Below are 19,613 nucleotides of genomic sequence, written 5' to 3'. Positions count from 1 at the left end.
CCCATGCTGGGTGTGGAGATTACTTAAAATTAAAATCTTTAGGGCTGCCTGGGTGGCGCAGTCATTGAGCATCTGACTCTTGGTTTCGGCTCAGGTCGTGATGTCAGGGTGGGGAGATGGAGCCCCGCACATGGCTCTGTACTCAGCGCAGAGTCTACTTGGGTTTCTCTCTCCCTCTTCCTCTGTCACTCCCCCCTGTGCTAGGAGGCACGCGCGCGGTCTCTCTCTCTCTCAAAATAAATAAATAAATCTTTTAAAAAATCTTTAAAATAAATAAATACAAATTAAAAATAAAAAAACAAACCAATAAACAGCTCCCCAGATCCTATAGCTAAAACCAGCCAGAGGAGATAAAATAGAAGACAAATCTCTGCCACCAGTCAGTACTATTCCTAGACTATTTCTATCATATCCAGAGAGAGTTTACTACATTTCTCGGATTTTAATCACCTTGTCTCTCAAGAAAGGGAAAGGAAAGTATTTGAGTAAAAGCTCTTAGAGAGGTCTGAATTGTTTCATCCTTTTGCTCTGGAGAATTTTCTGAAAATCTTTCCACTGAATCACTAGATTCAAAAGCTTTAGTGTTCTTCGTGGCCCTCACCACAGTTCTGATATGTAAGACTAGCATAAATCCACATCTGTTTTCCATTTCACCTGCATCCAGGCAACCGAAGGCCCAAGAAGCCTGAGCACAACCGGTCACTTGTGATCCCTAAGAGCCCTGGGAAACCCTCAAAATGAACTGTACGCACAGATGGCTGCCTCTTGCTCAATGTACCAACACCACCTACTTCACACCTACAAAACTAAAAGTCCTTCACGACTACAGGCTACTTAGTTCCTGAACCTTCATCAGGGATTCCCCACTTTGATTCCTGCTTTGGAGAACAATGCTCAAAGCTCTCCAGGGCGGGCCCATGGGCCCAATGGCCAAATAGAAAATAAACCTCTTTTCAGGGGATTCCTCCAAATATTACACACCATGAAGACAACACTACCGGTCCTTCTAACAAGCCTGCAGAATTCACATAAACTCCCTGCACATGTCAATCCAGACAACCATTTTCAGACCAACTTTCACTCTTACACCATTATTTCTGTACACTTCCAAACACCACTGTCATCCTAAAAGCCAGGCCAAACCTGGAGGAAATACGGACTGCCTGCAATTTGCGGCATGCTCCGTATACTGTATGTAAAGATGAGAAATACCTGGGTCTCCTACCAACACATACAGTCCACTCACCTTAAAAAACAAAAACAACAAGAACTTGAATTACCCACATGCTCTGCTCTTCTAACCTGCCAAGACACTGCCCATTATCCCTTCCCCTGCCACCTGGCCCCAACAGCCAGACACTGGGATAGAATTCTTGTCACTAACACGTCCTCCATTTTGTCCATGAGTGGATAAAGAATCATCAAGAGGCAAAGACAGCAGTCAGTTCCATGCTTGGCCTTTCGAACTCAGCCAGGGCCTCTCCCACCCCCAACACTACATAGCAATAATGTGAAAGCCAGTCATGGTGATCAACCATGACCATGCTCCTAATTGTTTGCCCTCATCTTGGCTTTTTCATCAGCTCTCTCCTTATCTGCTTCTGACCCCTCTGTACTGACAACCGACTTATAATCCCTTCTCTGCTCACCAGCCTTGGCACCCTTTCCAGTTCTCGACTTGCTATGCTTGTCTCATCTCAGTGTCACTCTACTCCACCTACAAGGCTCCAGTCCCTTAAACCTCCCCCCAGCAATACCAGTTTCCCATCCCCTCTCTTCTCTCCCACATGCATTTGGGGTGAGAAGAAAACAACACTAAAGAGGGCTCTGGAAAACACAAATATTCACCAAAAATCATATGGCAGGAAGAGGAAGAAGCAAGGATACTGTACATCCTTAATTCTGGCTCGTTAGGACAGACTCACACTTAATGCACCATCAAGTCTCCACCCACCAACAGAATGTGTACTTTAGGCAACCTAGTGATACACTAGAACCTTCCTCACTTGTTCATAAACATTTCTGCCTAACTCTGAGGTCTCAGCTCTCCAACCCCAACCTCAGTGCCGTCTGTCCTGTGACTTTGCCACGTGTTCATCCTGACATCCCAATTTCTACTTTCTCTAATAGGTTCTCAGTTAGTGTGCTCTTCTGACTCTCCTTTTCTACTATTTTAGAGTTTATAGAGGTAGCCCAACAGTGGTCCCTCCTGTGGCCCACTCATCAGGGGAAACCCATCCAGGCAGCTCAGTAACCACCTCTGGGAGATTATACAAAACCCTGGCCACACATCAGGGTATATTTTATAGCCCTATCTTTGCAAATCTGGATACCAGTATTCACCAGTTACACTTGGGAGTGATGCCTATCAACTAAGGGATTCTCAGTACAGGGGAACTGAGATAACCCAGCAACCAGAATGCACTTTAGGTGAGGTCTCTGGGGAGGGGGGTGATGCATTAGATTGCTGAGCCCTTGTGGCATGAAGTTGTGTCCTTAAGATTAGAGGCAGGGCTTCTCCAGAGATAGAGTCAGGTAAGTAGCTAGTGCAGCTGGCCATTACCGCCCACTCCCTCTAGCATCAGGAATATTCAGGCTGCTGCTTCATGGATAGATGACCATTACCCCCAGCATTAGGCCTGCCAGCAAAGATGTTTACTGCTAATGCACTAACCATTAAGGTCCAACCCTGAAACTTTACCAAGTGTAAAACTATACCCAAGTTGACAAGGGTTCTAGCTCCTGGAAAAATTTAGAATAACCAGGACCTACCCCAAGCTTTACACGACAGTGTATTCAGAAACATTAAGCATCTTTATGGAACAGGGTCTGACCAATGGGGCCTCCATGCCAATATCTTTCTAATTGGACATTTGCCCCCAAGAAATCTCTATTGTTCACAAAACAACTCAAAAAAAAAGTTTCCTACATAGGGTACAAAAGCACAAGCAACAGAAAAAAATCATAAATTGGACTTCATCAAAATTAAAAACTCTTGTGCTTCAAAGGACACCAGCAAGAAAGTGAAAAGTACAGGTGCCTGGGTGGTTCAGTTGTTAAGCGTCTGCCTTCGGCTCAGGGCATGATCCTGGCGTTCTGGGATCAAGCCTCACATCAGGCTCCTCTGCTCGGAGTCTGCTTCATCCTCTCCCACTTCCCCTGCTTGTGTTCCCTCTCTCACTAGCTGTCTCTCTCTCTGTCAAATAAATAAATAAAATCTTAAAAAAAAAAAAAGAAAGTGAAAATATAACTCACAGAATGGATGAAAACATAGATGAAAATGATATATGATAAGGGACTCATACCCAGAATATATGAAGAACTCTTACAATTCAGCAATAAAAATACAAATCACCAAATTAAAAATATGCAAAGGATGTGATTATAATTTCTCCAAAGAAGAATTACGAATGGACGATAAGCAAATTAAAATGTGTTCAACATCATTGGTCATCAGCAAAATGCAAATCAAAACCACAGTGAGATAGATATTACTTCACACCCTCTAGTTTGTCTAAATTCAAAAGGTAGATGAAAGTAAGTGTTGACAAGGATGTGGAGAAATCAAAACCCTCATGCATTGCTGGTGAAAACGTAAAATGATTCAGCGATTCTGGGAAATGGTTTGACAGTTCCTCAAAATGTTACCATATGGCCCAGAAATTCCAATCCTATGTGTATACTCAAGAGAAACAACAATGTATGTCCACACGAAAACATGGACACACGTGTTCACAGCAGCATTACTCATACCAGCCAAAAAGTGGAAACAACCCGAATGTCCAAACAACAGATGAGTGGATAAATAAAATGTGGCATCCACACAATGTTATATGATTCAGCAATAAAAAGTAAAGCTACAACATGGATGGACCTTAAAAACATGGTGCTAAGTGAAAGAAACCACTCACAAGAGACCACGTATTACATGATTCCATTTATATGAAATGTTCGCAACAGGCAAATCTATAGAAACAGGAAGTAGACTAGTGGCTGCTTAGGGTTGAGTAGGGGGGAGAATAGACTGTGACAGGTGGATGGGGTTTCTTTTAGGGGGAACAAAAATGCTCTAAAATTAGACTATGGTAATGGTTACACAACCCTATGAATATATTAGAAAATATGGACTTGTATACTTTATATTTTTTAAAGATTTTATTTATTTATTTGACAGAGAGGGACAGTGAGAGAGGGAACACAAGCAAGGGGAGTGTGAGAGGGAGAAGCAGGCTTCCCACTGAGCAGGGATCCCGATGCGAGGCTCCATCCCAGGACCCTGGGATCATGACCTGAGCTGAAGGCAGACGCTTAACAGCTGAGCCACCCAGGCACCCCCGGACTTTTACACTTTAAATGGGTGAGTTGTATGGTATGTGAATTATCTCTCAATAGAGCTGCTAAAGAAACAAACAAAAAAACAGCTCCACACAAGTATGTATGAAGGACTCGATAACTTGGTTTTCTTCATCAACCACACTTTCCTATCCTAGCTGGATCAGGAGGTTTTTACAAGTAAAAACCAGGCTTCCACACATGTCTAGGAGATGCCCTGCAACCTGTGTGATGCCCTCACCAATTTCCAACAAATGATGAACAGAATCCTAAATATTTCCAGGACCTAGGGAGTTGGCCAACTAGTGGGGGAGCAGAAGGGGTGGTACCTAAATAGTATCTTTAAACACTTTTCAAAAGCTGACTCCAAGAAGTCTCTGGTATGGGCTTCCCAGTACCCCCTGAAAAAATATCACCCCCTCAACTAGAGCTAAGACATGAATCAAAGGTGAAGTGCCTGACCCACGCCTGTCCAGCAAAGGCATCCCCCACACAGTGTTTAGGTATACACCATTTTTACTGGCCTAGAAAGAAAAAGTATCTATACACCCAGATATTACACTACTACTGGGTTCTGCCAGGTCTTGTGGGCATTTCATCACACACTTTTCCTCAGCCTAATACAATCGTTAGACACAGAAGCTTCTAAGGTCAAGCTCCAAAGGTAGAGGTAAAATTGAGGTCTTGAGAGAGGGGGAATGTCTGCAAAAGCTTTGCAGTCATCAGGACTGAAAAATAAGTTAAACCAAAATGTAGTGATCTGTAAGTAATAGGAGATGATTCATATCGACAGTGAGACAAGAGATCCAGGTCAGTAATTCTCAATGGTGCCCCATAAAGTATAAAATAACCAGAAGTGCGGGGGCAGGGGAGCGTGAGTACAGTGACCGCATAATGGTTACCTTCTCCAGTCTTTTGCAGAAAGCTTCAAATTTTCCGAATATATACATTTCTGAAACCTCAAAAGATTTTTCCCCTGACGATTCTAAAATCTGCTTCCTTGTTTTATGAAAAGATGTCTGATATTCCTTGAATAGAAAAATGCAATCCTATGAGAAAATTAAAAGAAGGAGAGAACAGGTGATGAGAGTTTGTTCAAGAGTCAATCATTCAAGAATCTCACGCAGGACTGATCACACCAGCCCCTCAACAGGAGCTGTTGCTGTTGACATTAAACTCAAGTTCTCCACCTACATATTGAAAAGTGGGAACGTGAATGTAGTTTCTCTTAATTTACATCATATTTTCATCCTTTTCATTCTCGCTATCTCCCTTCTCTCCTATCCCTACCAGAGGGTGCCTTACACTGTTTGTATATTTTCATAGCTAGTTAGAACTCCTGGGAGGTCAGAAATTATCTCTCAATTCTACTTATTATCACTCATCTACCACTTAGTATCTGTCTTTTCTTCAGCATTCTTTACATACAGGTATGTAAAACATTAAGACTCTGTGATACTAATTTAGTGTGCAACCACCGTTTCTCCACAAGGAGATCCTAGAGTCTTTGATAAGTATATTGCTGAAACCCTAGTATTTGACTACAGCTATCCCACTGGCCAGGCTGGTGAACCTGCTAGAAAATATAAAAGAGACACGGTCCCTAGGGTCTGGTAGGAATTCTCTGTCATGTCAAGTTAACATTTCCTAAAAAAAACAAACTATTAAAAAACAATAATAATGTTAAACTTTTCCAAAGCCAGCAATGGCCAGTCGAATCTCTATCACAGTGCCATCTCTCTCTGGTTCTGACTCTTCTATCTCCCTCCTTGCAAATAAGGACTCTGGCAATGACATTGGGCCCACTTGGATAATCCAGGATAATTTCCCCAACCCAAAGTCAGCTGATTAGCAACCCTAATTCCATCTACAATCTTATTCCCCCATCTTGCTATATAACATAATATAGTCATGTGTTCTGGGGATTAGGACATGGACATCTTTGGGGAGCCATTTGCTTCCTACCACAGCCACTAAATCAAGAATTACTGAGTGAGACTCAGAAATCTCTATTTTTAACAAGTTCCCCGGTGATTCCTATAAATATTCAGATTTGTGACTAAATGGTCTCATACATACTTCTAACTATAACACATCTTCCCTCTTCCATCTCAATCTCCAAAACAACATAACTGCTCCATTCAAGGTCACTGATCATTTTTCACTCATCTAACAACAGTTTATCAGTGCCTACTAAGTGTTAGGAACTCCTCGAGATGCTAGGAATACAGATAAGCCCCCTAACCCTCATGGAACATACCATCTACTAGCAATTACTTTGTATTACTTCCTCTTCACCACTCAATCTCATTCGCTTCACATTGGACAAATAAGATAAAGGATTTGAATAGGCATTTCTCCAAAGAAGATATACAAATAGCCAATGAGCACATGAAAAGATGCTCAACCACAACCAACCACTAGGTAAATGCAAATCAAAACCACAACGAGATACCATTTCACACCCAATCAGGATGGCTATTATCAACAAAATGGAAAATAACCAGTACTGGCAAGGATGCGGAGAAAACGGAACCCTCCTGCATTGCTGATGGCAACATGAAATGGTACAGCCACTGCAGAAAATATTTTAGTGGTTCCTCAAAAAATTAAACATAAAATTACCATATGGTCCAGCGCTTCCGGTTCTAGGTATATACCCAAAAGAATTGGAAGCAAAGACTCAAACAGATAATTGCATACCAACGTTCATAGCAAAATTACTCACTATAGATAAATGATGGTAACAATCCAGATGTCTACCAACAGATGAATGGATTTAAAAATGTGGTATATTCAACAACGGAACATTACTTTCCTTAGCCATAAAAAGGAATGAAATTCTGACACATGCTACGACATGACTGAACTTGCTAAGTGAAAGAAGCCAGACACAAAAGGACAAATACTGTAGGATTCCACTTAAAGGAAGTACATAGGATAGGCATATTTATAAAGACAGAAAACAGAATACAGGTTGCCGGGGGCTGTGGGGGGAGAGTTTGGGGAGTTATTGTTTAGTGGGTACAGAGTTTCAGTTTGGGATGATGCAAAGGTTCTGGAAATGGAAAGTCTTGATGGATGCACAATATTGGGGATGTACTCAATGCCACTGAACCAAACACTTGGAAATGGTTAAAATGGTACATTTTCTGTTATGTATCTTTTATGTATCTTTTGCCACGATTTTAAGACTTCAATTGTAAAAAAAGAAAACAATTTTAAAATCTTCCCACAAAGAAAATGTCAAGCCCAGGTGACTTAATAGATGAGTTCTATCAGATCTTTTTTTTTTTAATAGTACTTTCAGTTTTATTTTTTAAAGGCACACATGACAAAGATGATCCCTAAGTCATGTCATGGCTCTAGTTGCACACGGCCTTTGTTCTTGAGCATCTTTCTTTGCTTTTATGGTTTCAACAAGTCCCTTCTGTTATTTCAGGTAGTCTTTTTCCATCCTGGGAGGCACTGACTCTGCTATTCTTTCCCCCATTTTTCAGTTGTATTTATTGGATAGGTTTTCAAAGCTTGTTGCAAAAGCTTCTGTTCCTCTGTTGTCCAAGAGGTGAAATGTGTGCACAGACTTTCAAACTGTTCCGAAGGTGGTGTACTGTCAGCTTGAGGCATGCCTCCCTGTGGTGCGCCATTTTTTTGATGCAGGTCATGACTTTTTTTTTTGCCAACTCCATAAAAAGAATATGTGTTCACATAGTTGGCAACAGCTTCCCGTCATACTGTGATTTATAAGAAATATATATATTTGGCCATTCCGATGACCAAAATACATATTTGATCTTTATCCATGGTTCCTGGCTCACCGCTCCCCAAAACCTTGCAATTTCCCAAATTATAAGAACAGTGGGAGTATCTTTTGTTATAAGATTCGGGCTCTTGCCCTCAGTTCTTGAAATTGCTTTTGAGCCATAAAGGTGAAATGGGTGTCTTGTTATTCATAACAAGCCCCTTTCCACCACAATTGGGTTTACGTTATGAGGTGACTTCTGGAAGCACCTAAGGATGGAGGCTGGTTGCCAGGGGAACCAACCAGGAATGTCCTACCCCCTGATTCTGGGGAGGGAGGTCACTAAAGTTTGAATCATTCACCAATGGCCAAGCAGTTGATCAATCATGCCTATGCAGTGTAATGAAAGCTCCATAAAAACCCAGAAAGAAGGGGTTTGGAGAACTTCCCGGTTGGTGAACACATGGAGATCTGGGGAGAGTGGTGCACTCAGAGAGGGCACGCAAGCTCTGTGCCCTTGCCCCATGTCTTGCCCTATACACGTCTTCCATCCGCCTGTTCCTGACTTACATTCTTGTATAATAAACCACTAATCTAGTAAGAAAAATGCTTCTCTGAGTTCTGTAAGCCACTCTAGCAAATTCCTAGAACTCAAGGTCTGGGGGTGTCATTGGAACCTCCGATCTACAGCCAGCTAGTCAAAAGCACATGCGACAACCTGGACTTGCTACCAGCATCCGAAACCCCACTCTTGTGGGATTTAACCTGTGGGATATGATGCTACCTCCAGGTAGATATGTCAAAATTGAGTTAAACTGTAGGACACTCAGCTGGTGTCCAAGAATCACTCATTGGCGTGGGAAACCACCCCCAACACACTAGAACTGGGTCCACAACCCTTACTTCCCATCTTGAATTTGTTCCAGAAAGGAAGTTCACAGCTTCAATTAGTAAATGTAGATAAATTCTCTTCTGACCAGTTTTTCTTGCCATTTCCACCTTCGACAGTTGATGTCTCTGCATCCTTAGATGCTTGTCACATACAAGCCTCAGCTGCTTCTCTCTCTTTCCTAATTTGTTCATTTGTTTCTTCTGTTTTACCAGAGCTTCCGTTCCTACTTCTTTTGTAGATGCTGGTGCATTTCATGTAAGTACCTAAGCTTGCTAGTTAAAACCTATCTGAAAGTTTTTCCACTTCTTCCTTCCAACCTGCCCCGTCTCATTCTCAGAAAAGCAATTCTAGGTCTCCCATGAATCTTGAAGTTTTTGCCTTTCCCTTGTAATGGTTTTTTGGGGTTTTTTTCTGGGTATCTTTTCCTTCCTTGCCAATAATGCGTATTAACTGACCTCCACTCCTATCTCCTTAGCAACTCAAGCAGCTTCAGATTCAGCTCATCTTTATTTTTCTTTAGATTCTGGCACCTTCTGTTTTCCTTCTGTGCTCACTTTCTTTTCTGTTTCTTTCTTGCCTTTTTCTTTTTCTTTTTCTTTTTAGAATGTGTTTATCCCTGCATCGTAGCTACATGCATTATCAATTAACGTTCTCATTCAGTTCAGTTTTTTTTTCTTGGTGCCCTGTTGTTCCGTCCTATTTTTCAATCCATCTCCTGTCATTATGACATCCTGCTTCTCAATTTAAATACACAAATTCTCTCCAGAAATAAAATTATACCAGAAGGAATAAAACGTCTCTACATCTTCAAATGGTGACTTCATATCATCAAGTTTAGGAGCCTTTTTATTATTTATAACGATCTAGAATTCCTTTCAAGCCCTAGGGAAAACACTCTGAAGAAACCGTCCTTGCTTTACTTTTAGAAGGAATGGACCTATGAAAAGTAAGCTCTGTCTCTTAGATTCTCTTATTTTCACTGGATCAGACATTTCATAAACCTTCATTATGCCAGAAGTTATGAAGTAGCCATGATCTTCTTTCATTGGGTCAGCAGCTGCTTTCAGGGATGTTTTAACACCACTGCTTTGTGAGCAGTTTTGTTCTGTCTCTGTGTAACTCTGTGTCTTACATGGCCAAGTCCAAGAACCACATACTGAGCCTGGTTCTTCCAGTCTTTGGCATCAAGTATTTTCAGCCTGAGAAACTGTCCTAATGATGCAGGCAGGTTGGGTCTGAGGACCCAGACAGGGGGTCCCACAGGACTAGTCAAGAAAGTCCTCAGCTTCACCCAGGATGGAAATCAGACAGGAGCCGGCAGGAGGTGAGAGCAGAGTTTATTGATGATGTAGAGGGAGCAGATACAGATGGACTGTCTGAGAGACTCAGAAAGGAAAGGAGCATGACTCATGTCTCCTCTTTGCTCGGAGTCTGGGGATTTTTTGGGGCAATTGTGGTCTGGTTCAGGTGTCCTCCAACATGTCCAGGAACTGGACAGAACAAGAGCAGGATTCAGGTGTCCTTCATAAGTCACTTATTCCCTGAAGCCAGGGGTCTTGGCTTTGAGATGTCTAAGGCCAGTGGTCTGGAATAGGCACATGACAGCTCTGCCTGGTCACTTGTTAGGTTATCATCTACTGTGCTGGAAGACTCCAAAGATATCATTATCTCTTTGTCCCTTACAAGGAGAACATATGCTATGTGCATTATAAGGCATGTGTAGAGTGGGGTGGGTGTGTGGGTCCTAGCCAGAACAGAAGCCGGAAAAGAAGCAAAGGAAAGGGAAAAACAGCTTTTTCTCTCATGGGGTCCCTTGGGTTTCCTTGTCTCAGTAACTGTAATTCTTCATCTTCTGTTCCCTCTCACCACTTTTTTTTATCCTCTGGTTCCTTGGAAAAGCCCCATAAACACCGTGCTTCACATGCCAGTTGGGGGCACTGAGCATTCTTTCTGGCTCTCCCTCCCAGTCCCAGCCTGGTGCCTTGGCTCCATAAAGCCCAGGGAGCAGCACATGAGGACCACCAATAACCACTTCCAGATGCAGCCTTCCTGGTGTGGTCATTTCCTGCAGACTTTCAAAAAACATATCCTTTTAATTTTCTGCAAACTTTTCCAGAGAATAGAAAAGGGGTGGATGTACCTTCCCCTCCTCCTCCTCCACTCAGTCGGAGACCTTAGTGCCAAAAACACTGACAAGGACAGTATGAGAAAGGAAATTTACAGGCTCTCTATCTCTCATGAATAGAATTGCAAAAACTCCTAACTAAAATTGTAGCAACCCAAATTCTAGAGTGTTTTAAAAATTTTTTTAAAAATTAGACCATGGAACACTTGGGTGACTCAGTTAAGCGTCTACCTTTGGCTCAGGTCATGGTCCCGGGGTCCTGGGATCGAGCCCCACATCAGGCTCCTTGCTCAGTGGGGAGCCTACTTCTCCCTTTGCCTGCCACTCCCCCTGCTTGTGCTCTCTCTCTCTCTCTGACAAATAAATAAATAAAATCTTTTTAAAAAAATTATGCCATGATGTGGAAAGTTTCATTTTGGAAAACCTAAAAATGTCATCCATTACACTAACAGACTGAGAAGAGTCTAATAAGCATCTCAGTAAATATGTGCAGGAAAACATTTTTTCAAAGCCCATTCATAACTTTACAAAATATCTCCTAGTACTAAAACTCAGAACAGAACTTCCTCAATCTGGTCAAAGATGTATTTAACATCTATGAATACATTAAAATGGGAAATGTTAGAAATGTCAGAAACATTCTCTTCCAAAAGATCAAAACCAGATGCCAACAATCTCCTCGATTATTTAAGAAAGCATGTCAGTCCTAGCCAATGCAAAAAGGGAAGAAAATGAAATTAACAGGGGCTGGAGTGAAAGGGGGGGACCAGGGAATATGAGACAGCGAGAGGTGTCCACTATAGGCAGGCATGGAGAAGATGAGGACTAGATTATACTCTAAAGGATCCTACACTAAATATAAAGGGAAGCCAATAATTTTAATGAGGCTCCTTTTATATTCTCATGCTACAATGTTTTTTTCAGAGTTAACATGTTTTGTGAATGAATAAAGTAAACAAAAATGGGCCAGATGGTGAAAGCTTTACTTCACGAAAATAAGAATATTTCTACAGGGGCGCCTGGGTGGCACAATGGTTAAGCGTCTGCCTTCGGCTCAGGGCGTGATCCCAGTGTTATGGGATCGAGCCCCACATCAGGCTCCTCCGCTATGAGCCTGCTTCTTCCTCTCCCACTCCCCCTGCTTGTGTTCCCTCTCTCGCTGGCTGTCTCTATCTCTGTAGAATAAATAAATAAAATCTTTAAAAAAAAAAAAAAAAAAAAGAATATTTCTACAAACCTGAATTTTCTTTAATACGAGCGGTGTTTCCTGATCCCATACGTGGATGGTTCCTCCATCAATAATATACGCTTTACATGCCGTCACCATTTGATTTGTTACCTAAAATAAATACAAATCCAAAATAGCTATAGGTAAAGAGAGAAATAAAATTTAAGATTTTTAAACCACAAGCATAAAAATATGATAAATAGTAAATTTAGGGGAGGAATGAATCACAATATAGAAAACAAAGAAATACACAATCCAGTCAAAACCAAGAAAACTCAAATTTTTACTGCATTTAAGTCAATGTCATGGGGGCCATAAATTTCAAAGTCAACTATATTTTCCTTTTGTCTACTTTTCCTCTAACTAGGATCCAAGTGTCATTCTTCACCACCCTTCAACATGCAAACTAAATTTAAAGTTAACCACCTCTCACATACCCCAAAATAGTGAGGGGGAAAGAAACCGTCAGGAGGTTAGATTGAGAGGGCAGGCTGACACACAGAAATTTTGGAGAATTCCTAAAATATGGAAAGTACACAGGATCAAATCTACAAGAGGAAAAAAGAAAAAGACTAGAGAAAACCAGAATCCAGTGCTGGAGAAGGTTACCGTGAAGGTGGAACATTTATGGGAAATCTTTGAGGTGGGAGATAAAGGGAGGTGGCCCTTGGTTGTGACCCTACACACTGAATTTGGAGCAACCTGTACAGTGGGCAACAATGGCATATGCTGACAGGACAGAGCCTTAAGTATGGACTTAAGCCCTAGGTAGCTACTGTACCCCAGGAGGACATGTCAGAGAAAAAGCTCCTCACATTCCCTACCCCGTACACACTAGAGACAGACCACAAGAGACAGAACAGGGAGGCAAATTAGGAGTTAAATACAAAGATGGGCAGATAACTCAGAATCACCAAGCAACTAAAGAAAATAAACATGGTGGGGCGCCTGGGTGGCTTAGTCGGTTAAGCATCAGACTTTTGATTTCAGCTCAGGTCATGATCTCAGGGATGTAAGATCGAGCCCCACATCAGGCTCTGTGCTCAGTGGGGAGTCTGCTTGAGGATTCTCTCTCCCTTCTCCCTCTGTCCCTTCCCCGACTTGCACTTTCGCATGCTCTCTTTCTTTCTGTAAATAGAAATAAATATATCTTAAAAAAAGAAAATAAACATGGTAACAGAGACTTTAAACTCAACAAAGAGGAAATACAAAAAAAAAGACATGTAAAATATTTTAAGACTTCCTTTATTAACTAAATTAATCCATGAGAAAGATATGAGAGTATTTTACATCATGAAAAAAAAAAAACTAGAGAACTTGGAAATTGCGATCTTTATTATCAAAATAAAAAAATTCTATTGATGAACTGATGGGGAACTGGGGCATAAATGAAGAGCAGATGACTGAGCTGAAAGGTCAAAGGTCAGAAACTGACGAAACAAAACATAAAGGTTAAGAGAAGTGGAAGTTAAATTCAAGGGGACAGGTAGGTAAGGAATACTCAAAGGCAAAAGAGGAAAATTTCCCAGGAATGGAGACAAAAATTTCTGGATTGCAACAATCCAGCAAGTATAGAACAACATAACCATAAAAAGGACCACATCACTTTGAAATTTTATGAGTTCAAGGATAAAGAAAAAATCCTAAAACCTTCTTGAAAGAGTAAGACAGATTGCCTACAAAGGAAAAAAATCAGATTAGCATAAATTTCTCATCAACAGTGCTGGATAAGAGACAACAATACTTCAAGTTCCAGGAGAAAATTACGTTGAACTTGGAATCCCAGTGAAACTAACATTTGAGCAGCAGGACAAAATGAAGCTTATTTTCAGACATGCAGGAATTCAGGAGGTTCACCACACACAGACCCTTTCTGAAAGAACCACTTGAGAATACTTTTCAGCCAAAGAAATAATGAATCCAAGACAGAGGAAGATGTGGAAATCACAAAACAGAGGTGATCAAAGAAACTAGCAAGGCTTCGATTTTATTCTGAACACATGTGGATTCATAATGTTTACAAAATATTCGACAAAATAGTTTAAAAGTATTAACAAAAATACAGAACAAGAAATCAATCTCAGCATAGGATATATATAGCAAGAAAGAGACAAGTGATGGGGAAAATCCTAATATTCTTGCCTGGTTTAAGAGATGGATAATGATTAAATCTATTGATTGATTTTTTAAAAAAGAGTTGAGATGTCACTGTTACTTTATATATTTATGTTCTGCTTGATTCACAAAGAAATTTTATTCGTGTGTCTCTTGGATGTTTTTTTAAATTATTTAAGTAATGAATAATATGTCGCAGCAGAGGAGGATTTTACACAAATTACGGTGCTGGTGGGAGCAGCTAAAGAAGTGTTGTTGATCATGCACACAATTCTTAGCTCTAGAGCAAAACTATTAGGAATGAATAAATTAGAAAAGCACCAGCCATGATCCCTGGGTCACAAGATCAAGCCCCATATTGGGCTCTGCACTGAGTGTGGAGCCTGCTTAAGATTCTCTCTCTCCTTCTGCCCCTCCCCACCACTTCTATCTCTCGGAAGGAAGGAAGGAAGGAAGGAAGGAAGGAAGGAAGGAAGGAAGGAAGGAAGGAAGGGGAGAGAAAGAAAGAAAGAAAGAAAGAAAGAAAGAAAGAAAGAAAGAAAGAAAGAAAGAAGAGAAAGAAAGAAAGAAAGAAAGAAAGAAAGAAAGAAAGAAAGAAAGAAAGAAAGAAAGAAAGAAAGAAAGAAAGAAAGAAAGAAAGAAAGAAAGAAAGAAAGAAAGAAGAAAGAAAGAAAGGGGAGGGAGGGAGGAAGGAAGGGAGGGAGAGAGAGAGAGGAAGGAAAGAAAGAAGGAAGGAAGGAAGGAAGGAAGGAAGGAAGGAAGGAAGGAAGGGAGGAAGGGAGGAAGGGAGGAAGGGAGGAAGGGAGGAAGGAAGGAAGGAAGGAAGGAAGGAAGGAAGGAAGGAAGGAAGGAAGGAAAAAAGAAAAGCACCAGCTACATTTAAACAAAAAGCCTGAGGGCTTACCTCTGACAAGAAGAAGGTACACCTTCAATTAAGTACAACTGACCAGCCAACACCTTTCTTTTCTTGTCCAGAACTCTGAGAGGCACCCAAACTTCCCATTTCCCTTCCCTGGCCCAGAGGGAAAGTATTGTTAACTTCTTCAAAGGGTTACATGTATGATTTCTTCCCCTGGAAACTCACCTTAATAAACAATGAGGTCATTCTCTCTGAGGTATTATAATACCGTGACACACTGTGAATCATTCTGATGGCATTAATCAAATTTTGTATTCCATGTGCCATGGAAACCTAAAATTGAAATATATAAAACGAATTCCATCATATATTTATAGTTTTAATAACCAAAATCCTATAATATTCAAAACTCTAACCACACATAAAATAGTATAACATTTTTATCTTAAAGTCAGATTTTACTCAATGCAATGTAGCATCCTAGACTGGACCTTGGAACAGAAAAAAGACATCAATGCAAGATGTTAACAGGAGAAACTGGGTGAAGAGAAGTCTGTACTACCATTGTAACTTTTCTGTATACCTAAATTTAAAAGTTTATTTAAAAATATCACTTTAGAGGTGAAAGTGATTTTAAGGATTAATAGTTCAAGATGATCTTTTTTTAAAAGATTTTATTTATTTATTTGAGATACAGTGAGAGTGAGAGAGAGAGAGAGAGAACATGGGAGGATGGGTAGAGGGAGAGGGAGAAGCAGGCTCTCCACTGATCAGGGAGCCCAACATGGGACTCGATCCCAGGACCCTGGGATCATGACCTGAGCCGAAGGCAGATGCTTAACTGACTGAGCCACCCAGGCATCCCCAGATGTTTTGTTGTTAATGCATAGAAATGCAACTAATTTCTGTATGTAATTTTGTATCCTGCAACTTTATTGAATTTGTTTATTAGTTCTAACAATTTTTAGTGGATTCTTCAGGGTTTTCCATATACAATATATCATCTACAAACAGAAATAATGTTACTTCTTCCTTTCCAATTTGAACACCTTTTATTTCCTATTTATTGTTTGACTGCTCTAGTTAAGACCATTAGTACTATGTTGAATAAAATTGGCAAGAGTGGACACTCTTGTCTTCTTCCTGATCTTAGAGAAAAAGCTTTCAGTTTTTACTATTGAGCATGATGTTAGCTGTGGGCTCGTCATATATGGCTTTTATTATGTTGAAGTACATTCCTTCTGTCATCAAGTTGTTGAGAGTTTTTTATCATTAGAGGATGTTATATTTTGTCAAATGCTTTATCTGCATCTATTGAAATGATCACATGATTTTTTTTCTTTTATTCTATTAAGTCTTTATATCACATGTATTTATTTGCAAATGTTGAACCATCTTTACATCCCAGGAATAATTCCCATTTGATCAGGTGTATGATCCTTTTAATGTGCTGTTGAATTTGGTTTGCTTGTATTTTTGAAAATTTTTTGCATCTACATTCATCAAGGATGTTGACCTGCAATTTTCATTTCTTGTAGTACTTTGATATGAGGTTAATGCTGGTTGGGCACTCTCTCTTGCTCACTCCTGGATCATTCACCCTAGGGGAAGCAAGTTACCCTATTGAAAGGCTCATGTTCTGTGCAACTGGGGCCTTCCAACAACCATGTGAGTGAGCTCAGAAGTGGACCCTTCAGCTGTCAGCCTCCACTACAGTGAGACCACATTCCTAGCTAACAGTTTTGTCTACAACTTCATGAGATACCATGAAGCAGAGGCACTGAAGTTAAGCTATGCCTGGACTCTTGACCTACAGGAACTGTGATGTAGTAAACACTGATTTCTTTAAGTCAGTCAGTTCTGGGGTAATTTGTTATGCATCAATTGCATTAATTAATTAGTTTAACTCTCAAAAGAGATTATACTTATGATAATGTCAAATATTCAAATGTAGGTTTAAAGAAGGGGAAATGAACCATGAGAGACTATGGACTCTGGGAAACAAACTGAGGGCTTCAGCGGGGAGGGTGTGGGGGACTGGGATAGGCCAGTGATGGGTGTTAAGGAGGGCACGTATTGCATGGAGCACTGGGTGTTATACACAAACAATGAATCATGAAACACTACATCAAAAATTACGGATGTACTGTATGGTGACTAATACAACATAATAAAAAAATAAATAAAAGTAAAAAAATAAAAAATAAATAAATGTAGGTTTAAATGAGTTTCTAATTCACGATAGCTATATAACAGGAAAGTATATCTTTTAAATAACTTGTCTGCAGTGTATTATTTCCCAATACACATGTATTATAAAGCTACTTTAAGATGAGTTAGTTTTTCAAACTACACTTTAAAAAGCATACTTACTAAGTCATAGTTATAGAGAGGCTGACATACTTTTTCTAGAGTGTACAAATATCTGACATTATCTTTTGATTCATTTGCTGTATCTGTTATTCTTGCATCCAACTCACGCCAATTCTAAGAAAAAATGTATAAGAATATCATGAAACATCCAAATATATCACTGCACTTAATTTTAATCAAGAAAGTCAAGCTATCTTCCCTAAAGCAGTTGATACTAAAATGTGAATAATGTATCTTTTTCTTATATTATTTAAGACTTAAGGTTATTATAAATACCTTAAATGACTTACTAAAACTGAAGGCTCATTCTGTTAGTAATTAACATCCTGTCTGTAGGCTTAAACTGGAATTGCCTCTATCTGGAGTGACTTTTCTAGGTTACTTATTTGTGACATTACATTACTTTGGGTCCTTGAAAATAGGATATAGATATAGATATAGATATATGCAGATTTTTTTTTAAGGAAGAATACTGCAAAAGAAAACGACCTGGAAAGCATCAAACCAAATGTGGAATAGTGGACAGGAGATGTGTACTGACAGCATATTTTTGCTTTTGACTTTCTATGTAGCTCCTTACCTCCCTGAGCCTCTATTGATTCACAATTTCAAAAACGAATTAAAAATAAGTGGCAATCAACCTATAGGAGTATTGTAAAAACTAGTGTGAAAAGATTGAGAAATAAATATTTCTATACTTCCTTTTCTTCTTTGGAAAATAACTGTGGAATATAAGAAAGCCTTACTCCAACTTTAACACTTCTAAGCATATGGTTCCAGTATATGATGTGAAGAAGCAGTTCAAGAAGGGCAATTTTCCAGTTGATTGCTCAGAAACATAACAAATTTTAAAATAAAAGGCCTTTTACCTTCAACAGTTTGGAGTGTGCAACATTAAGCACATTTATGACAGCCTTACAAGTTGGCCCTTTAATCTGCTCAATGATGTAATTGAATTTGGCTGACATGCGTTTCCAGTGTTCCAGTTCAGTGAGTGGACCAGAGTCATCAGCTTCTTTTCTCATCTGCTCACTCTCAATAAGTACCTGCAATCAAAAGAATTCACAGAATATAGAAATGTTACTTTCTTCTTTGGTGAAACCTCATTATTTGCATCTTTTCAAAGGAAGCTTATAAACAAATAGCTTTCAATACTGAATAATATTAAAAACTCTTGGCAAGCTGAGAACAAAATGGAACTTCTTTAACACAAAAAATAGTATCTACCAAAAATCTACAGCAAACTCATACTTAAAGATGAATTTTAGAAAATACCACTTTAAAACCAAGGGCAAGACAAGGTTGCCACTAACATCACCCACTTCTATTCAACCCGGTAATGGAAGTCTCCAAAAAAGATAAGTAGAATAAACAAAAGGCATAAGAATTGGAAATGAAAAAACAAATATGACATACTCAAAGATGATATAGTTGGTCACATTTTTAAAATTCAAGAATATCTAAAGATAAACTTTTACACTTAGTAAAAGTGAATAAATCAGTAAGGTTACTGCATGTGTACCTAAATATCAGTAGCATTTCTTCATAAGCCATCTAGAAATCTGAAAATGTAATTTCTAAAAAAAGAACATTTGCTATAATGAATAACAACGATATCTAGAGATTAGCAAAGGATGTGCAATATCTTTGTGAATAAACTTAGAAAACTTACTTTCAGCACACAAAAGAAAACTGAAATAAGTGGAGACATACCACGTTCATGGATAGAAAAATTCAATCATACAAAGGTGACAATTTTCTCTAAATTAATGTATACATTCAACAGAAACCAATCAAAATCTCAATAGGATTTTACTTGAGATACTTGACAAACTAATCTTAAAATTAATTTGGGAGAAAAATTAACCAGAAATAATCAATGCAATTTTGAAGAAAAATACAGAAAGGGACTTGCTATGCCAAATATTCATTTAGTAAAAAACTACA

The 19,613-nt window shown here is 39.5% G+C and overlaps 1 protein-coding gene and 1 pseudogene across 1 annotated transcript in view; both read right to left on the bottom strand.

Annotated features, from left to right (window-relative positions):
• Positions 1-19,613, bottom strand: part of DNAH8 (dynein axonemal heavy chain 8) — a 377,771-nt gene that overhangs the window by 314,789 nt on the left and 43,369 nt on the right. Inside the window, exons 7-11 of the mRNA XM_045786311.2 lie at positions 18,536-18,712; positions 17,667-17,780; positions 15,519-15,626; positions 12,329-12,430; positions 5,235-5,381 (exon numbers count right to left, since the gene is read on the bottom strand). Coding sequence (XP_045642267.2) covers positions 5,235-5,381; positions 12,329-12,430; positions 15,519-15,626; positions 17,667-17,780; positions 18,536-18,712 — 648 coding nt within the window. The remainder of the gene's footprint in view (positions 1-5,234; positions 5,382-12,328; positions 12,431-15,518; positions 15,627-17,666; positions 17,781-18,535; positions 18,713-19,613) is intronic.
• LOC123784832 (dnaJ homolog subfamily C member 2-like) lies at positions 7,685-10,631 on the bottom strand (annotated as a pseudogene).

Source organism: Ursus americanus, chromosome 32 (assembly GCF_024610735.1).
Source record: "Ursus americanus isolate L20-20 chromosome 32, mUrsAme1.1.p, whole genome shotgun sequence".
NCBI classification, from domain to species: domain Eukaryota; kingdom Metazoa; phylum Chordata; class Mammalia; order Carnivora; family Ursidae; genus Ursus; species Ursus americanus.
Note: the sequence above shows the minus strand (reverse complement) of the source record. Positions and strands in the feature narration are given on the sequence as shown.